The 18,674-nt window shown below is 56.1% G+C and overlaps 3 protein-coding genes across 9 annotated transcripts; 1 reads left to right on the top strand and 2 right to left on the bottom strand.

The window, feature by feature from the left end:
- Positions 1 to 8: 8 nt before the first annotated feature.
- Positions 9 to 18,409, top strand: CDA (cytidine deaminase). Of its 6 annotated transcripts, XM_087944570.1 has the most exons (6): positions 9 to 183; positions 3,173 to 3,292; positions 15,399 to 15,586; positions 15,978 to 16,089; positions 16,826 to 16,883; positions 18,009 to 18,409. In XM_087944570.1, exons 3-6 carry the CDS (start codon positions 15,424 to 15,426, stop codon positions 18,117 to 18,119), a joined length of 444 nt encoding a protein of 147 aa, XP_087800696.1. In that variant the 5' UTR covers positions 9 to 183; positions 3,173 to 3,292; positions 15,399 to 15,423; the 3' UTR covers positions 18,120 to 18,409. The 6 variants fall into 6 exon arrangements, with proteins under 6 accessions (XP_087800696.1, XP_087800694.1, XP_087800695.1 ...); XM_087944568.1 differs by lacking the exons at positions 9 to 183; positions 3,173 to 3,292 and adding an exon at positions 11,323 to 11,460; XM_087944569.1 differs by lacking the exons at positions 9 to 183; positions 3,173 to 3,292 and adding an exon at positions 13,398 to 13,637.
- FAM43B (family with sequence similarity 43 member B) lies at positions 4,828 to 6,299 on the bottom strand. The gene is given in 2 exon segments (XM_026685615.2): positions 4,828 to 5,348; positions 5,351 to 6,299. Coding segments are annotated over 2 exon segments (1,146 nt in total). The 5' UTR covers positions 6,117 to 6,299; the 3' UTR covers positions 4,828 to 4,968.
- On the bottom strand, positions 7,908 to 12,937 carry LOC113424005 (trypsin-3-like). 2 transcript variants are annotated; one of them, XM_087944557.1, is made up of 6 exons: positions 12,104 to 12,937; positions 11,341 to 11,448; positions 9,997 to 10,159; positions 9,558 to 9,699; positions 9,043 to 9,309; positions 7,908 to 8,880 (listed from the first exon to the last, which is right to left on the bottom strand). In XM_087944557.1, the coding sequence occupies exons 1-6, from the start codon at positions 12,312 to 12,314 to the stop codon at positions 8,731 to 8,733; spliced, it is 1,041 nt and encodes a 346-aa protein (XP_087800683.1). In that variant the 5' UTR covers positions 12,315 to 12,937; the 3' UTR covers positions 7,908 to 8,730. The 2 variants fall into 2 exon arrangements, with proteins under 2 accessions (XP_087800683.1, XP_087800684.1); XM_087944558.1 differs by lacking the exon at positions 11,341 to 11,448.
- Positions 18,410 to 18,674: the final 265 nt, after the last annotated feature.

The following is an 18,674-nucleotide window of genomic DNA, read 5'->3' as shown; positions in this document are numbered from 1 at the left end:
TTCGTTCCTGCGCGCGTGCGCGAGTAGGTGTCGCTCTGGCCTTCGCCCTGAGGGAACTTGGGGGCAGAGAGGAGAAGAAGAAGGGCGGCGAGGTCGGTCCATGAGGAAAAAGGGGGGAGGTCGGAGTGGAAGCCCCCCCGTGGAAAAAACACACACACCCCCGCTTCCCAACAGCCCTGCTGGGTAGGCCAGGCTGGGGGTGTCTTTCCCGCCCAGGGGCGCCCATTGGCCTCAGCTAGAGATCAGCGGGGATATTTCATGAGCCCTCTTATAAGAAAACCATACAACTGACTATGGTTGTGTATCTATATATCTAATATTTATATCTAATGTATCTATCTATCTATCTATCTATCTATCTATCTATCTATCTATCTATCTATCTATCTATCTATCTATCTATCTATCTATCTATCTATCTATCTATCTATCTATCTATCTATCTATCTATCTATCTATCTATCTATCTATCCATCCATCCATCCATCCATCCATCCATTCATCCATCCATCCATCTGGATAGAGAGATAGATGGAGAGATCTATAATCTTTCTATCCATCCATCCCACCTTTATGATGATGAATAAGCGAAGGGGGTGAACATCCTCTACCCCCCCCTCCTCCTCCTCCTTCTCCAGCACAACAACCCAGGGAAGGTATAGTGGGAGGTGTAACCCTGCCCCCCCCCTTAGCCGCCTGGAGTGGAGCAGGTGGAGGGCTGAGCTCTTTTGGGGGGAGGGGGGCTGTGCACAAGGACCCTCACCTCGCTTAGAGACTTGGGTGAAAGACTTGGGGGGGGAGAAGAGCCCCCCTGTCCCTCTCAGGTTCAAAGCAAGGAAGAATTGGCCTCTCCCCTCGCCTGGCCTTGGGGAGCCAGACCCATCAGGTTGGGGGGCCCTGGCTGACCCCCGGGGGCACCTGGATCCAAACCCAGCCCCCTCCACCCAATGCTGCTGGAGTGGAGGGGTGGCTCTGGCTTCTACACTGTGTTTGCATCACACCAAAGCCCCTTCTGGAAAGGGGGCAATCCCCAAGCTGCAGAATTAGGTCACTGGCAAGCTATGAAAGGAAAGGCTTTAGGTTTGCATGCTGTAGTTACACCAGTAAAGGAGAGTATTTGTAGCTCAGGGTGGAAATGAGGGACCTTTGGTGTCCTCTTGGTGGCTTGGTGGTTTTCTTGCAGACATTCATGACCCAACTAGGTGGTGACCTAGAGCAAATCCCCCTCCCTTCTAGCACTGACAATGTTCTCTAATTGGGTAATGAAACATCTGCAAGAAAAGAACGAAGCTCAGAGAGCACCCAGGACCCCCCCACACACACACACACACAGTCCTTTCCCCCCCCCCTCCTCCTCCTCCTCCCCTTCTAGCACTGATGATGTCACCTATTTGGGGTACTAAAACATCAAAGAGAAAGCAGCAAACTCAGAGAGCACCAAGCCGTCCTGGCCTCTCGGCACCTGGAAACAACAGCACCCTAGACTGGTTCGGGGTGACCCCCCCAGCCAGTAAACAAGGGCCTTGTTTTAGTTGAAGCTTTACTAGCTGGGTTAGCCAGAAAGCACTTTAGCACAATAATAGCATCAAGATCGGCTCTTTCGTCAACATTTTGTCAGGGTGCCAGGAGATATTTGGCAGCACAGGGAGAGAGAGAGAAAAAGAAACAATAATTAAAGTGGCAAAAGTGTAGATGTTGAACCCAAAAGAGAGGATGGGAAGAATGGAGTCCCTTGAGCCATTGATAGCAAGATTTCTGTCCCCCTCCCCTCCCCCAAAAAAATATTGTTTTGGGAAGAAAAGCAAAGAGCTCAACTTAAAAAAAAAGAAGAAGCAGCCAGCTTGCCTAAAATCCTTGTGGGCAGGGGTCAGCGGAGGACGATGAAAAGGAAGGGATGCAAAATCTGCCTTTGGCAGAAGGCTGCAGGAATGGTGCAGCGCCAATGAACCAGCTGGCCCGAGTTTTTAAAAAAATAAAATCAAAGTAATCAGGTTGCCATGGCCACCCTCTCCCCCCCCCCCCCTTCATCTGTCAAGATTTTTCTAGAAATGAATTGCCATGGTAGTGGAGAAAAGATCTAAAAATAATGCCACCCTTTCATCTACCAAAGCATCTCTCTCTCTCTCTCTCTCTCTCCACGTCTGATTTTATATAACAACAGAATTAATGAAAGGACGGTTTGTGGGCAGGCAAGGAAAACAGCCTCTTGCTGGGGTTGGACGTTTGTGTGAAATGACAGGATTTGTTTTCATTGCATAGAAATATTCAGTGTGTCCTTCCAAGTTGCTAGTCCTGGCTCTGTGTCCTCCAAGGGCTCCACTTCCTGGGAGTGGAAATGGCTCCCCAGATTCCACTTTCACCCCCAAATGCCCCCACCCCAGGTGTGCCCAGCTCTCTCATTTCTGCAAGCCACAGAGACAGATCTAGTGGCGTTTTAAGCAGGGGCTCCTTGGTGCCAACCACCAGCAATCCCACAAGCAAAGAGTGGTAGCCCTTGAAATGTGGGTCCTACAACATGCCCCCCCCACATTTCACTCTTTTTCTGCTTCTAAAACCAAGCCTCAAACTCCTTTTCCTTCCCTGGTGCTGCCCAGCAAGGCCTTTGAGGGAATCAATGGGATCTTGGCTTCTGCAACATCCCAGCTTCCCATTTAATTTTTGTAGCTTATTTCTTTAAGGAAAGAAGCAATAAGAGGAGGGCTGAGTGGTGGTGACTGGGCGCTGACTGGCAGTGCCACTCTATGCCACTCTGGACTTAAGCATTGTTGAGATGCTCTGATCTTTCTTTGAAGGACAGCCTTCCATTCTGAGACCCAGAAGCGAATTTCTGTCCTGGACTAAAAGCAGCGAAAGGCACTCCTGTGTTGATTCTCCAACAAATATGATGCTTCCGAAACACGGAGCCTTCCTAAGAGCCCTAGTTAGCCTGGTCTTTTTCGTCATTCTCTTCCTTCATTGTCAAATGCACACACACACACACACCCCACACACACACTGGTCTCTTCTGGGAATTCTGTGAGTTGAGGGCCACACATTTTCAAGTGGCCAAGTTTGGAGACCCCTGCTATATAAGTACCAATATTCTCCCCAAATTCATCAAAATTACAGGTGGCATCTCAGGGTATCTGGTTTTAGTATTTAATTTCTCTTTTTTTGTTGCTATTAAAAATAGGTAGCAAGATTCTGTCTGTCCCTGCTAGCGGGTGTGCAACAGGGCAGCGTTCTGAAGGAACGATCTGGACATCTTTTGACACTTACTCCCGAAAGAACCAGAGAACGCCAGAGATCAAAGGTACTGAAAACTGAGGCGGTTCGTATATAAGATTCCTGCTAAACTCCAGGTTCTCGCCATAGCAGGGAAATAGGGCAGCCTTTGGCAACGTCGGAATTTCTTTCTGGTTTTAAAGAGACTTGGGGAAGAATAGCCCAGTTGCATAATCAGCTGTCAATCAAATGGCAGCACCCTGTCATTCATCCCAGAAAAGGATAAGGGACTATTCAGTGCTCCATAAAACGGAGGTTTGGGTTGTGTGAGGGTCCAGTCCTGCCTTGCCTCCCCATCCAGGATCTGCAACTCTGGGCCCTGCAACTGTGGTGAGGCTGTCTTGGTGATGCCAAAAAACCCGGGGGGGGGGGCTCCGTGCCAGGGAAGAGCAAATCCAGGGAGACCCTACCAAGCGAGGCAGCAACCTGACCTGTTTCTTGGGCAGGAGGAAGGAGGCAAAGGAGCCTTGGCCAGTGTCCTGGAGGCCTGGCTGAAAGGGATTTCTGCGTGAGCCCCAAGGTCCCTTCCAATTTTGTTACTCTGTTGTACGTGCTGGGCGACGGGTGGGGAAGCTGGCAGGAGAGCTTCTGTGCCAGGACTAGAGGAGAGGCCCACAGCTGCCAACCGACTCATCCCTTGCCTTCTTTAGGCCTGATTTTCATCCGAGCCTATGTGGCTTTAAAACCACGAGGACCAGAACCTTAACCCCCTCTTCAGTCACCCCCAGTCCCTTGTCCAAGGCTCAGAGCAGCTTCCCCCTCGTCCAAGGGTGTGCCTGCCATGAAAAGGGTTTTGCTGCCCCAGGGAAAGGATCCGTGCCAAGCGGGGTTGGCAGCACAGGCACAGCCAGACTTTCAGGAAGAATTCCTCCACAGGGGAGGGGGAGCCTCTTGGCTGCCCATTTTTTTCTTCCAAGCAAATGTTTTGGAGAACTTTGCAATGCGAGCAAAAGCCGCCAGGGAAATACCCCATCCTGTTCCAGTCTGCCCTCTGCTCTGCCCCATAGCTCTGAGCCCAAGCCATGCCCATTGCTGACCTGCAGAAATCAGTGGGCCGGTTTTTGGGGGGCTATTCCTGAATTCAGAACCAACTTTCCTGGTTTGGGGGCAAGAGAGGAAGCCCTGTGCAATCTCTCTCTAATCCTCTTCCCTGCCTGTCCAGTTTTGACCTCCAAACTGGTGAGAACCAAGATAAACCAATGCAAAATGGGGTTTATGTACCAATAAACCTCTATAGATACCCAAAGAGATTTTATTTAAAGGCATTTCTCCCTCCCCCCCAATTTTTGCAGCAAGTACAAACACCATCCTCTCCCTCCTCAAGGCCACCAAATATGTAAAAACTGTCCCCCCCTCCTCCTCCTCCCACGATGTACCAAGAGTCCCATCCTGCTGAGCACCAGCTCACAGGCGCCTCCTCCTGCCAATTGCCAAAATCCACAGAAAAGGACGCAAAGCGTTGGTTGTTTCTGCCCAAGCCGGAAAAGACGGGCAGCGATGATGATGATGATGATGATGATGATGATGTGACACCGGACGATGGAACACAGTTGACAAGGGTTGTGCGATGGTTCGGTTGCGTGTCGATTGTCAAACTCTGGACTTGTTACCAAGAGGGAACCACACGGGAGGGGCGTCCTGGCCCCCTTGTCTCTCCTGCCCAAATCTCCAGGGATTTTTGGAAAAAGGACGGCTTCGGCTCTCCTAGCGGGACAGGCAGGGGGGCTCCCGGCTCGGTGTCCAGGAGGCCGTGTCCCCCACGGGCAGCCCAGCCCGCAAGCTGCAGGACTGGAATTCCCGCACCAAAGTCTGAATCTCCCGCCGTGCCAGGCCCCCCTGGCCATCTTGGCCTCGGGAAGTGGGGGGCGGGGGCGGGGGCTCAGCCCAGAGGGTCGGGCCTGCCGGGCCGAAGCTGCTGCTGATGGCGGCACAGAGGACAGTGCGGGTGGCCAGCCAGTCATGGGTGGCTCGGGTGGGCGTGCAGGAGGCCGTGCAGGAGACCGGCCGCTCTTTCTTCCTCTGCTGCCCCTTCTCTTCCTCCTCCTCCTCCTCCTCCTCCTCCTCCTGGATGGAGCTGAGCCGGGGGCGTTGCGGCCGCGCTCCGGGGGCGGCCGGTAGGGGCACTTGGCGTTGAGCAGCCTGCGCAGGGGCGCCAGCGGGACCGCGGCCTCCCCCAGCAGCTGCCGCTGGAGCCGCCGCGAGTCGCTCCGCCGCTGCAGCCGCTTGAACTCGTTGAAGGCGGCGGCCGAGGTCTGGAAGAGGAGCCGGGCGGCCGCCTGCGCCTTCTCGGCCCGGGAGAGCAGCACCGCGTGGCAGCGCAGCGCCACCGCCTTGTTCTTCACCTGGTGCCGGTACACCCAGGCCAGGACCCGCGGGTGGCGCCGGTCCGCCCCGCAGAAGGTGATGCGGTGCAGCAGGTAGGCGTGCCCGGCCCGGCGGCTCTCCTTGGCTGCGGCGGCTGCGGCTGCGGCGGCCGGACGCAGGTGGATGCCCTGCGGGCCCAGGGTGAGCTGCATGCGGGCGCCGCGCTGGCCTGCCTGGCTGCGCGCCCAGAGCTTCTCCACCGCCGCCTCGGCGCAGCCCTCGCCCTTGGCCTGCAGGGTGGCCGCGTTGCCCAGGTAGCAGGCGCGGAAGGTGGGCTCCTCGGCGTTCAGCTGGGCCGTCCGGCGCCGGCTGCGGAAGAGCCCGGCCAGCGCCCCCGGGGGCCACAGCTCCGGGCAGGAGCCCAGCAGGTCGGCCAGCAGCGAGGCGCAGCTCAGCCGCGGCGCCCAGCCCTTCCCCGGCCGCTTGCGCTCCTCGCCCGCCACCAGCACCCACTTGCTCCGCCGCCAAGGCAGCAGCGCCGCCGCCATGGGCAGCCCCGACGCGGCTGGGGAGCCCCGGCCGCCGCCTCCGACCTGCCCCGGCTGAGCGGGGCTCGCCCGGCGCCGCTGCGGTCGCCCGAGAAGCACCAGCCGCGGCTGAAGAAGACGAAGAAGCCGCTCCTGCTCCGCCTCCCAGCCCGGCGCCCCCCTTGCCCGCCCCCGGGCGCGCGCCGGCCTGGCAGAGCTCCCCCCGCCCCGTGTCCGCGCGCACGAGGGAAGAAGGGAAGGCGCCCCCGCTGCTCCCTCCCTCCCTCCCTCCCTGCCCGGGAAGGCCCCGGTTGCGCGTCCTGGGCAAAGGATCCGCGGGGCAGCTCCGGAATGGAAGCGGGGGGGTGTCTCGCATCGCCCGGCGGAATCTGCAGCCGGGAAGATGGACGGCGACCTCCCTCCCCGTTTTCCATCAGGTTCCGCCCAATCCCCCTCCCAACCCTCCCTTCTGACTTATGTTGTGGCTTGGTGGGTTCCAAAACATCCCCCAAAAAAAAACCCAACTAATTCTTCCAGGTGGATTTATAGTCCAGTGGATCCCGGGAGCTGAAAAGGAGAGCTTGGGGGGCGCACCTGCTCCCAGGTCACCTGGGGGGATCAATGGAGGGTCTGAACACACACGAGCCCTCCCTCTGCTGGGCTGTGATGGGAAACCCGGGAAAGGCTGCTTTGCCCCCCCAACCAAAACAAATCCCACCGGGGCAGCTGGCCAGAGAAGCATGGGGGGGGGGGGGTTGCCCCAAAGGAAGACTTTCCTTCCAGTTGGGGGGTCTTCAAGAGGAGATGTTTCCCGTCTGAATTGGGCCGTCATCTTTCCGAATTTCAGATTCATATTTTTTTCCCCTTTTTGTAAATTGCAGTATGAGTCGTTCTGGCCATCGTCCATCCTTTGAAAATTGTCAAATTTAAAGAGATAAATGCAAATAATATGCAGTATACCTAAAGTATACCTAAAGTAGAGTCATAAAGCAGAGGCTGCTTCTAAGGGGTGGGGGCTAGGATATTCCCCCCGCTAAAGAGGAGGAGTTGATCAGGGCCCTTGATCAGAGGGAGAAAACTTGGGAGAGGTTTGTGCTATTTTTGAAGTTAGCTGCCGTGGACGGGTTGTGTGCTGGCTCTGTCTTCTCAAACACCCCCCAGTGAAGGAACATCTCTCCCCCCCTCAGGTTCTGGCTGATGAAGGGGTGGGCTGTTTGGATGAGGAGATGCAGGAATGGACGGAAGACTCAGGAGGGCAAAGGGGCTCCTCGTCACCTGGGAGTCGGCAGCCATGAGGAAATGGGAGGGGGCTGCTTCAACTCCCTCCAAGCCTTTGAATCTCCCAGGGCGACCTGGAGGAAGGCTCCCTCAAAGAATTCTGGGAAAATAAAATGACAGGGTCCATTCCAGGGCCTTTGAATTGGAGTCCACTCTTTGTCATCCAGAGGTGGATCTTCTGGGGTTTTCACCCACCCAGGAATGGAGGGGCTCCAGGAATGGGGGCTATTGAAGCCTTCAGTTCTCAGCAAGGGGGGTGGGGGCTACTGGGGGTCGCCTGCCTGGCCAGCCTACTTAAGGGGGCAGCTGGTGGCAGGAAGGTGCTGAAGGGACAGCTCCCCACGGGAGCTCTCCAGGGTGCTGGTGCTTCCCGCTCCCACCCCCCCACCCCCACCCCCGGTTGCTTGAGTTGTATCACGTGTGGGGCTAACCATCTTTGGGGTTGCATCTGCCAGACCGTTTCACTTCCAGAACTGTGTGTGATTGTGGCCAGTTGTGGTTCACTTAGTAAGCCATTGCTCAACAAACGATGTCTCACTGTGACGTTTTAATCAGCCCTCACTTGTGTACGTGCGCACATCCAAACCGGAGGGGGGGGGCAGCCCTTGCATGGCAGGAGGATTTGGGCCTCGCGAGCGATCCGCCTCCCTTGCCCCCAGATGAGCTGGGCTGCGTCTCTTAGCAACCCGGCTCTGCAGGCTGCAATAAATGGTGGGGTTTTCGTAATGACTGCCTCACTGTCACATCCCGTCCCCCTGGCGATGTGGATTCTGTGAAAGGGAAGGCCACCATTCCTTCCCTTGTGGTCACAGAGCCCCAGATTCACAAAACCCATCTCTCTGCAGGAACTGGCTGTAGAAATAGAGAATAGTTTCTAGTTTGGGCCATGGTTATCCATGCGGCACATCCCCCTTCTCTCTTTTTTGCAGACGTGATTTATTTTGGGGGACTGTACAACATTCAGTTGTGCTGTACATACAACCTACAGCAGGTTTCTTAAAGTTGTTGCCCATCATTGCAGAACTCAGACTGAGGGGAAGCCGGAGGGGGCTCAGGCCAAGGTCTTCTCTGGGCTCCTTCGGAAGAAGGGGGGCGGGTGCCCTCTTGGCAGCTGGCCTGGATGATTTGGCCAAAGGCAGGAATTTCTGGCAAGGTGATACAGGCTCCCCAGTTTCCCCTTGACATTCACAGGCCTGAACTCCGAAAGATTCGAGAAAGGAAGAGAACACGGCCCTTTGGGGCCTTCCTCGCAGGGAAAAAGCCAACCCGGAACTCCCTGCAGGCCGTTCAGCCCTCCACTCCACGCGAAGGAGCTTTAGAGGCCTACCCCCACCCCCCCCCACCCCAAAAGCAGCCCTCAGGCCTGGAAAATCGTCTTGTAGATCCACTTCTGGAAGTTGGCCACGGCAGTGTAGACGCCGGGATAGCCGGGGCTGGCGCAGCTGTGTCCCCAGGAAACGATGCCGAACACATGTCCATCGCAGACCAGAGGGCCCCCCGAGTCACCCTGGGGGGTGGGGGGGGGGAGAGGAGTCGGGAAGTTTCCCCACAACCCACAAACCCCCCCAAGGAACCCTTCTCCCCTCCCTGCAGAAAGCCCAACGGTCACCGGGGCTGGGGGCACTTTCTGGAACCAGGCTGGGAGGCACCAACCCCAAACCTACTCTACCTGGCAGGCGTCTTTCCCCCCCCGGCCAAATCCGGCACAGATCATGTTCTTGGTGATGTAACCGGCGTACGAAGCGGAGCTGTTGCACTTGCAGGGCGGGACGAGGGGCAGGTGGACGCTGTGCAGGGTGTCCGAAGTCCTGCCCCTGACGGGCGTGGTGTAGCCCCAGCCGGAGACCTGGCAGAAGCGGCCGGCCCGAACCTTCGCCCCTTGGCGAGGAACTGGCACGATGGAGACGAAGGGGCTGTAGGCCACCGGCCGGCTCAGCTGGCGGGCAAGAGCAGAAAGCCCCCGAGGGACGCGGGGGGGGTTGAGGTGCAAGGAAATGCCCCCATTTCTTTCCCCAAGGGGCCCTCTGGCTTTGGGGGCACGGCAGGGGTAAGAAAACGCCAGGCTGAGAAAATGCAGGCCCACCTCCTCCTTCCCAGAATTCCCCACTGAAGCACCGGCTCCCTCTCTGCCCTCCCCCCCCCCCGCCCGAGAACCAGGCCCCCATCCCGAGAGGTTGGGGTCACCTTAATCAGCATGATGTCTGCGTTTTTCGAAGAGGCGCTGTAGTCCGGATGGACCACCATGCGGGCCGGCCGGAAGATCTGCTCGGTACCCTCAAAAGTGGAGAGTGAATGTTCTCCGGCCACGATGAGCACCTGGTTCATTCTGCAAGAGAGGCAGGTGGTTTGGGGTGTGGGGCCAGAGGAGGGCAGGGGCCAGGGGGAGGGGAGGCAGCCAGACCAGCAAGAAGCTTTTAAAATGTTGGAGAGTGAACTCTGTGGCTTTGTGAATTAACCTGCTCTTCGTCTGGCGTTTCTCAGTCTTGGACTTTCATTCCCAGAATTCCCCAGGCGGCCAAACTCTCTTATGAAACTCTCACTGAGCAACAGACATGTTGGGCTCAATTGTGTTCATAAGTCGAGGACCATCTGTACAACGTCTGGGATGCCTCCTCCTCCTCACCTGGCCTTGCAGTGGGCAGCGGTCAAGACCCAGCTGCGGCTGACCAGGGCTCCCCCGCAGAAATGGAAGCCGCTCTTCCTCCTCTTCAGAGACACCAAGTACTTGGAGGAGTGGGGGGCCGTAATGTAGCCCCCGATGATGCGGAGGGAGTCCGTCTCTCGGTCTGCAGGGAGAGGGAGAGGGTCAACAGTCCAGAACTGTCCGTCTCTAAGGCGATGGACAGATGTTGCAGGCCCCATGATTCCCAGCCCTGGAGGAGTTCACAATCCCTCCCTGGTCCCCGAGCCCATCTCCCCAATTAATGCCATTCCTGCAATGTGGACTATTCCCTTGATCCAGTCCATTTCTGGCGCCTCCGGCCTGCAGATTTGAATCTTGTGGACCAATTCACTCCACCATCTTCCATTTACAGAAATGCATTTAAAAATATTTTCTATCTACTCTGAAGGGAAAGTTCAGCTGTTTTTTTAGAGGCAACATTTACACATTTTTATGTGCTGGGCATTTTATTGTGGAAATCTTCCTGCTGAGATTTATGCTACCGTAGCCTGTTCAGGTTAAAATGGAATGTGCTTTTATTTTGGGCGTTTTTAATGCACTGGTCACTTCTGCTGCTCTCTGACCCTTTGCCCTGGAGGTCCACACACACACACACACACACGTCTCTTTGTTCATTGAGAGTTGTTCTTCCCCAATGTTTCTATCTGTCTTGACAACTTTGCCCTTTAATTACCAGCTCCCTTCCAGCACGTCCTGGGCTTAATCACAGTCTTCTCACAAACAACGGAGCCATTGTCTGCAGTTACATCTCGCTCCCTGCCACGATGTTGCTTTTATTATTGATTCCCTCTTGGTCTTTTTCCTGGGTGAGTGGGAGGTTCAGAAATTAAGTGAAAGCCCCCTGGAGGGCTATTCTTCATTAAATAATTTATCATTTACCTGTTTGTCATTAATTATCCCATTTTTATTAAAATGAAGCATTGAACTAGAAATACACTTCTGAGCGAGTGCAGTCTATGGAAGGATTTCGGGTAGCAAATGAGGATGGGTAGATTTTTCTTTTTCTTCTTCTCTCCCACCCCCAACTTCAAACCACTCAGGGCAGAAAGCCAGCATTACATCTAAAATGGGTTTCCCCATTGATTCCATTTGGGGGAGGGTGGGGTGTCCCATCTGGTGGGGACCCAAAGGAAAACTGAAGGAAAATGGGCTTTTTCTTAATTGAGGTGGGTAGGCAACATTTGTGGTCAAAATGTGGAAACGCTCCCCTTTTTTTTTTGTAATTCATGATTCAGGCCGGTCAACCGTTGGCTCAAGTCTGAAGATGCCGGTGGATATTCATACCTGGCCATTCCTGTCCGCCTCCATCAGCAGCAGAAGGGGGTCCTGTGTGGGCATCTGCCCCCAAATCCTCTTCCGCTGCCCCGGTTTCTGAGCCCAACCATGGAGCTGCTGTAAGGAAAGGTACGTCTGAAGCCCTTGGCTCTTCCCTGCCTTTTAAAGAGGGTTACATACAGATGGACAGAACCCACAATGTCCCTCGCTCCCTCCGCCCTCCGCCTGTCTCTCTCTGCACCGACTTCTGTTCTGAAGAAGTGAGAAGTTCCCCAAAGGAAATTCAGAATGAGAAAGGCTGCTAACTCCAGAGATTCTCTTGATTTCTGCATTTGGAAGAGGGTTGGAAGTGGAGAGCTCTGGAAACGGGGGAGCAGGGCAGGAGGGTCAGGGTGGGGGCCTAGAGGCTGCCCTCTTCGTCTTCCTCTCGTCCCGCCTCTTAAGGATTTCGGGAACAGGGAACGGTTCCTCCCAGACCCAGGGACTTCTTCAGAGGGGCAACTGGCATTCGGGCAGGTCCACAAGGAAGTTCTGGCCTACAGGTGATGTGCTGTACCCATTCCTGCCCTGCCCCCCCCTCCCCCAGGGTTTAAAGGGAGGGATACCCTATAACAAAAGGATGTGCCCCCCGCTCAGCCCCCAGAGGCACAAATCTTGCATCAGAGTGGATCCCAATTAGACAGACTTAGCCAAATGTCAGAGGGGTCCGGAATTCCTCTGGGGAGAATCAGACCCTAGGCGTCTGTAAGCCCGTCTGGGACAAACCACTCACCGGTCAGCAAGGAGAACAGGAGGGAAAGCAGAAGTCCTGGACTGCGAGGCCTCATCCCACTTTCCTTCTGAAAGCATCTGATGCCCCAAACCGTCCTCCTCTTCTCCGTCCTGGCTCTTCCTTCCGTTGCCATAGCAACCCCCATCCCAGGAGCACTGTCAATGGTCCACTGTCTTCGGGGTCCTTCAGGGCACCAGCACCTGCCTGGCATCTTCCTTCTGACCTTCTCAGCTTCCTTCCTGGGCTGGGCCCTCTGTTCAGGCCCAGGCTCCGGTTTCTCGGCAGGCTTGGTGGCTCCATGACCTCCCGGAGGCCCCAGTATCCCTGCTTGGCACGGAGAAGGGAGCAGGCAGCAGAGCCAACGGCACCCAGTGGCCTGAGAAGGGATGGGCCCCGACGAGAAAGCCTCCAAAAGGCCCCCTTTGCCCCAGCAGGAGGTGGGAGGAAACGCTCCCGATGGGCTCTCCTGGGTCGCTCTGAAGGCCCTTCCAGGCAATGCCCACCCAGGCGGTTCTCTGGCGGTCGGGGAGCCAAGCACGAATAATTCACGGGACGCCTGCCATCTGAAATGGGTGACGGGGGGTCTTGTGTTTTGCGGTAAGACTTCGAGCTGGGCTCTTCACCGGCAGCTCCAGGCAGCCTGTTCACATCCTTCGCTCGGCTACTTTTCCTCCCTACCCGAAGAACCCTGTGAGGGAGGCCAGGCCGAAGGTACCCTGGAAGCCAGTCAGGGCTTTCTCACCACCGCCCCTCCAGGCAGCCGAGGTTCCTGTTCTGACTTCATTTGGAAAAAGGCTCACAGCCTTGCGTAAAGCGTTGGGCGATGGCTGGCTCAGAAAAGAGGTCTCAGCTAAACAAACCCAGTCGGTTTAGGTCAAGAAAGAGGGAAGAGAAGGAAGGAGAGCCCTCGGAAGGGGCCCTTTGTGTCTAAGAAAGAGGGGTCTGTTTTGTGGCTTCGCCTCCTCTCCAGAGGACAACAATCAGGTCACAGCTAATCCCACTTGCCAAGAGCTCTCCTTAAAAGCGTTTCCCCCCCCCCCACCTCCCGCAACGCATTGCCTCAGAGCCCCCCAGCACGCCCTCCCGTGGCCCCTCTGCACCCCACAGCTCCTGTTCCAGGTGCCTCTCCGAGGATGTTCAAAGCCAAGTCCCTGCTTAGGGACCGCAACCTTTGAAACAAAGCCAGAAGCGCTGCAATTGGCCATCACAGGACCATGGGGGAGGGGTGTGTGGGTGGGGGTGTGCAGGGACTGTTCCGTGGAGTCGTGCAAAGCCCCTCCAAGGTTGGCAGCCTCCCCCGGTTCCTGCTGCCCGGGGCTTTTGCTGGTGTGAGGCAAGCAGGGAGGGGAAGGAAGTCCCAGCCTCCTTGCTCAGAAAGGACGACAGGCAGCCGCGGAGGGCTGACCGAGGAGCCAGCGGCAGCCTCTTCTGAGAAGGGAAGCAAGACTGCGGCCGGCCTCGGTGCTCCCGGAGTGCACCCCCAGGCTGCCCAGGGAGGAGGAGGGGCCCCTCGGATCTCAGCCTGGGAAAACAGGTGTGTGCTGTGGATGTGGACGGAGGAAGGCATCCCCGAGGCTTTCAGAGAAGAAAGGGGGCCGAGGAAGGGGGCCTGGGCTCAGTCCTCAAGGATTCCAAGGGGGGCATTTCCGGCCCTGCTGGGCACGTTAGGCTGGTGAACCCAGTCCTTCTGAAGGGCCACTCCCTCCATTGCTCTTCCCTTCCGCCTGACAGTTGGGGATATCTCACCATACTAGTCCTCAGTAAGTTCTGGGCCCGGGCCATCAGCCTCTCCCGGCTGGGAGAAGTGAAATAGAGCAGGCTGCAGAGACTGTGGAGGAAAGCAAAGACGGAGAAGCGGAGCAGAGGTCAGCTTGACCAAATTAAATTTCCCTTTGTTTTTGGACAAGCATCTCTGCGGCCGCCTCCCTTTCACTTTCTGCCAAGTTTTGCAGGAAGAGTTTTCAGGAGCAGTTAAACAGTTACTTGTTCCAGTTCTGGAACCTGTTGAACAGTAACTAGGGAGGAGATCGCCGGTTCGCCCTTTGGCCCATAGAGAAATGGGAGGGGAGCCGAATGGGGCCCCTCTGGTAGCCCTTGGCCAGGCCAACCGGGACTGTGCCCACCACAGCCCTGGGCTCCTTTAAGCCGAAGAACCGTTGAGCACGCGTGTCCTGAACGAATCCAGGAGAAATCCTGTGTGTGGGGAGGGAGGGGGGTGTTTGGGGTTTCCAGCGGAGGGATACAGAAAAACTTCCGGAAGGCAAGGCGGCCTCCTGCAGGGACTGAGGGCCACGGCCTCCTTTGTGGGGTGGGTGTCGGATGCCTCCAGGTCCAGCCAAGAGTGAGCTAGGAATGTCTTCTCGGAGCTAGAGAAATGGTGACCTGGAACTTCGTCTTTATTATTATTAGCAGGCCAAAAGGCTAATATCACCTTTCCTGAAATGCTAATGGGGAAGCCTGGAATTTCAGATTACAACTTCACTGTTTGCTAGATTGCTGAACTATTTATATATGTATTAACCCAGAGAACAGCAAATTTGCCCTAGAAATATTCTAAATCGAGGAGCTGCTGGCTCCTCCAGCTTTCCACCAGAATCTTCCAAGCAGAGCCGGGCCTGGCCTTCTCCTGCCCAGCCGGCCCCTTCCCAGCCAGGAGGATGTGGAGCCAGCCTGGCGCTTCTCCTCTCCAGCCTCCCCGGAAGTAGTCTGGGTAGAGAGACAGGCTGTGCGGGAGATCAGGGCAGCTGGGTGCTCCCGGCTGGTTGCCCTGACCGACTCTGCTGGCCGGAGCTGCCTTCTCCCCGCTCACCTCCCTGGTGCTGGGATTTCCACGCTCCACCCGCCGGCTGGGCATGTGACTCACCTTGCGGGGAATCCCTAGGGAGGTTTCCCGGCTCAACCATTCCACCGGAGAAGGACGCCTTGTCTCTCGCCACGGCTGAGCAGCCACCTGGCTACTTGAGGCAGGGAGAGGAATTCCCCCCCCTCCCCCGCCTGCTTCCATCCTCCTCCAGCAGCCAGAATTGAGGCTGGGGGCTCAGAAGACCCAGGAGGTTGACCGGGGTGGGGGGTGGGGGGTGAGGAGGCAGCGGGGGTGGGACGACACACGCAGGGAGCAGCCAGCCTCCCTCCAGAGAGTTCCCACTCAAAGCTTGAAACTTTGTGGGTGGCCAAAGGGAGGAGGAGGAGGAGGCTCCCTGCTGGCAGGCGAAGGTTGGCCCTTTCCAGGGGAAGGATCCCTGCCCTCTCCGATGCTGCTCACCGCCCTTGTCTCCTTTCCTTCCCCTGGTGCCAGTCAAGGTTAGGGAGAGCTCCGGGCCATGGCACACGAGCAGCGAGGCAGCCCCGCGGCTGGCCTCGAGCTGGAGACGGTTCAGCGCCTTGTGGCCGCCTGTCAAAAAGCCAAGAGTTTCGCCTACTGCCCCTACAGCAAATACCCAGTGGGAGCAGCCCTCCTGACCTCCGAGGGGAAGATCTTCACAGGTAAGGAAGCCCCTTGGCCCACCTGGCCTGCCTGGACCCTCCCCTCCTGGCCCAGAGTAGCAGGGTGGTGGCAGTCAAGCTGACCCCCCCCAAAAAAAACCTCTGGGTTCCCCATCATTTGCCCCAACGGCAGAGGCTGGCTCCTCTCTTTATGCCCAAGGTGCCTGGGGGACCCAGGGTGGCATCAGGGAAGACCCCCTGGCTGGCAAGGGATGCTGGGAGAGGTGGCTTAGCTATGCCTGGAAGGCTGCAGGTCAAGGGGGGTTTCTCACCCTGAGCAGCTTGCAGGTGGGTGGACTTCGACTCCCAGGAGTCCCCAGCCAGCAGAGCTGCCGCCTGAACCCAGGACCCGGCTTCAAGCACCCTTGATCATGCTTCTTGCCTCTTCCAGGTTGCAATGTTGAAAATGCCTGTTATCCGCTGGGCATCTGTGCCGAGCGAACGGCCATCCAGAAGGCCGTGTCCGAAGGTCACACAAAATTTCGAGCCATGGCCATCAGTTGGTAGGTGGGACTCGGCCTTCTCTTCCCCCCTCGCCCCCCAGGAAAGATTTCGTTGGGCATAGAAGCAGGAGATGTTTTCAGCTAGGCTGAAACTGAATATCCAGATGGGAAAGGCTGGAGATTGTGGATAGGTAGGGCTAGACCTGCCTTTCAGGAAGGAAAAAAAGGCTGTGAATCATCTGTTGCTCAAGAGGAAAAGGTCAAAAAGTTCTGATTTTTGAAATAAAAGGCACCCATTAGTCACCCCAGGCATTTGTCAGCTGCTAAGCCTTTTTTTTATATCACAGTTTGAAAGCGGTAAACCTAACAAGCTGTGAAATCACACAGAAGCAAGGCCTCTCTGTGGGCGCCATAAATTGCATCCATTCTTGGCAATACACAGAGCAAAAATGACCCCCATCTTGGCGCGGCGTAGATTTAAAAGCCACACTAATAATGTCCACTTCTTTTTGGAAGCAATTGGAGCGGAAGGCCTTCTTCATGGGCTGAGCAGGGCTGAGTCCCTGGACGGCTCAGGGCATCTCTTGGGGGGGGGGGCAGTGGGGGCTCAGAGGGTCCTGCAAACTCCGGTCATTTGGTTTGCTGCAGATTTGGCGCATTTTCCAAGCAAAAACCGGATTAGTTCAGCAAAGAGGGTAAATGTGCCAACGCAAGCCTAATCTCACGTAGGTTTGGATGTCTTACCTTCCAAAATTCAGCGAGATAATTTTATGTTTCCCCCTTTTTTCTTTAACAGCAACAGCCAAGAGTCTTACGCCATTCCCTGTGGAGGGTGCAGACAAGTCCTCCGAGAGGTAAAACGCTTTGCCTGCCTTCCTCCTAAAAAAGAAAAAAAAAAAAACAAATTGCTTTTTGACCCGTGTTTCTTTCATCCAGACACGCAAGCGTTTATAGATGCCTGTGAAGTTTTCTCCGTTGTATTCTGTCCGTCCCATTTGGCAACTCCATTGCAGCCAATTCTTTAGTGACCGTTCAGATTTACGACCGCACTGAACACATTCCCCCCCAAAAAAATTAGACCTTGCCTAAAAAGGCTGGGTGCTTCTCCCTGCCTGCGTGTCCCTGTCTTGGAGTGATAAAACTTTTATGACGGCCTGTGTGCTTTCCACAGACATCCGTGAAAAAACGCGGATCCTTGCTTGAAAAAAAGGGGAAGGACTTTTGCAAAGAGAGAGAAAGACTCACCGCTTTCAAACTGTGGCCGGAAGGCTTAGTGGCTGACCAAGGACCGGGGTTTCTATTCCCCAAAACAGGCATCTTCCACCCTTTCCTCTTGCGCAACCGGTGGTTCGTTTTTGAGGCAGGCCTGCAGCCAGGAGGCGTCCAGAGGTGGGGAATCCGCTTCCCTCCTCCTGAGCACAGCCGTCTGTCCTCATTTCGCCCGGGTGTAACACCGTTCTGGATATTTCCTGCTCCCGAGTGCGGTTGTGGTTGTGGCAGAGCAGCTGGCGTTGAGAATGGGGGAGGCGGGGAGGCTGGCTGTTTGGCCTGAGCCGCTCTTTCACTGCTGGGCCTCTGGAATTTGGGCACAAACCACAGGGAGACCTCAGGTTACAGTGGCCATTTGGGGTTGCAGCAGCACTGAAAAAAGCGAGCCTTTCACACTTAGCGACCGCTGTGGCATCCCCGTGGTCATTTGACCCAAATTTGGGCGCTTGGCAGCTGGTCCGTATTTACGGCGGTCGCAGCATCCTGAGGTCCTGAGATCACCCTTTTTGCGAACGCCTTGATGCCAGAGGGGAAGCCAGCCTCACTCAACAACCGTGTTACTAACTTAACTGCAGTGATTCGCTCAACGACTGTGGCAAGGAAGGGCATAAATGGGGGCAAAGACTTAGCAATGGGAATTTTAGGCTCAATCGTGGTTGTAAGTCGAGGACCATCTAAGATTTGTGGATTTTCCTCCCCCCCTCCCCTAGTTTGGTCAAGAGTGGGAGATCTATTTGACCAGGATGGACGGAACGTACATCCGGAAGACCCTGGAGGACCTCCTGCCTTTGTCCTTTGGCCCGGAACACCTGAAGCGCTAGAGGGGAAGGGGGGCACTTCAGGGCGGCTTCCCTCCTTCCCCAGGCCTCCCGCGGCCTCCGGAGTTCAGGAACGTCTTGGCAGCCTTGGCCTTCCAACCTGTTGAGTCCATGGATGTCAAAGGGGAGGCGATGACAACATTCGGATATCGGCATTCCCGGCGGGGGCTGCGTCATCGGGATCGTTGGCATCAGTTCAAGGGTCTCCAGAACTTTTGACCGTGTCCTGCCCAGCTGCCTCAGAGGGTGAAGCCCCCACATTACCCAAGATAAAGAGCTGCCTTTTGAGTCCATCGGCTCCGTATTCTTTGCACTCATCGTCTCCAGAGGGTACCCTCGGCCCCTCCCTCTGAGGAAAGCCCCCCACCCAATCCTGATACGTAGGTTTATTCAGGAGGTGCGTTTGAAGGAGTCTTGGCCCATTGCTAGGACCAAAGCGAGAACAACCGGTCAGTGGAAGGGCTTCCCTCCAGGGGTTGTGGGTGCTCCGACACTGGAGGCCTTCAAGAAGAGGCTGGACAGCCACTTGTCTGGAATGATATATGCCGGTCCCCTTCT

The sequence above is a fragment of the Notechis scutatus genome, chromosome 16 (assembly GCF_049901735.1).
Source record: "Notechis scutatus isolate UNSWTSFEM ecotype Mainland chromosome 16, rNotScu1.2, whole genome shotgun sequence".
NCBI lineage: Eukaryota > Metazoa > Chordata > Lepidosauria > Squamata > Elapidae > Notechis > Notechis scutatus.
Note: the sequence above shows the minus strand (reverse complement) of the source record. Positions and strands in the feature narration are given on the sequence as shown.

What these genes read in the sequence shown, in the direction of transcription:
- LOC113424005 (XM_087944557.1), bottom strand. Translation starts at nt 12,314, where the DNA reads ATGCCAGGCAGGTGCTGGTGCCCTGAAGGACCCCGAAGACAGTGGACC. An exon ending in CCTGTTCTCCTTGCTGACCG is followed by an intron (nt 11,449 to 12,103) that starts GTGAGTGGTTTG and finishes CTTTCCTTACAG; the next exon opens with CAGCTCCATGGTTGGGCTCA. An exon ending in AGGCGGACAGGAATGGCCAG is followed by an intron (nt 10,160 to 11,340) that starts GTATGAATATCC and finishes CTCTCCCTGCAG; the next exon opens with ACCGAGAGACGGACTCCCTC.
- CDA (XM_087944570.1), top strand. Translation starts at nt 15,424, where the DNA reads ATGGCACACGAGCAGCGAGGCAGCCCCGCGGCTGGCCTCGAGCTGGAG. An exon ending in CGAGGGGAAGATCTTCACAG is followed by an intron (nt 15,587 to 15,977) that starts GTAAGGAAGCCC and finishes TGCCTCTTCCAG; the next exon opens with GTTGCAATGTTGAAAATGCC. An exon ending in GCAGACAAGTCCTCCGAGAG is followed by an intron (nt 16,884 to 18,008) that starts GTAAAACGCTTT and finishes CCCCTCCCCTAG; the next exon opens with TTTGGTCAAGAGTGGGAGAT.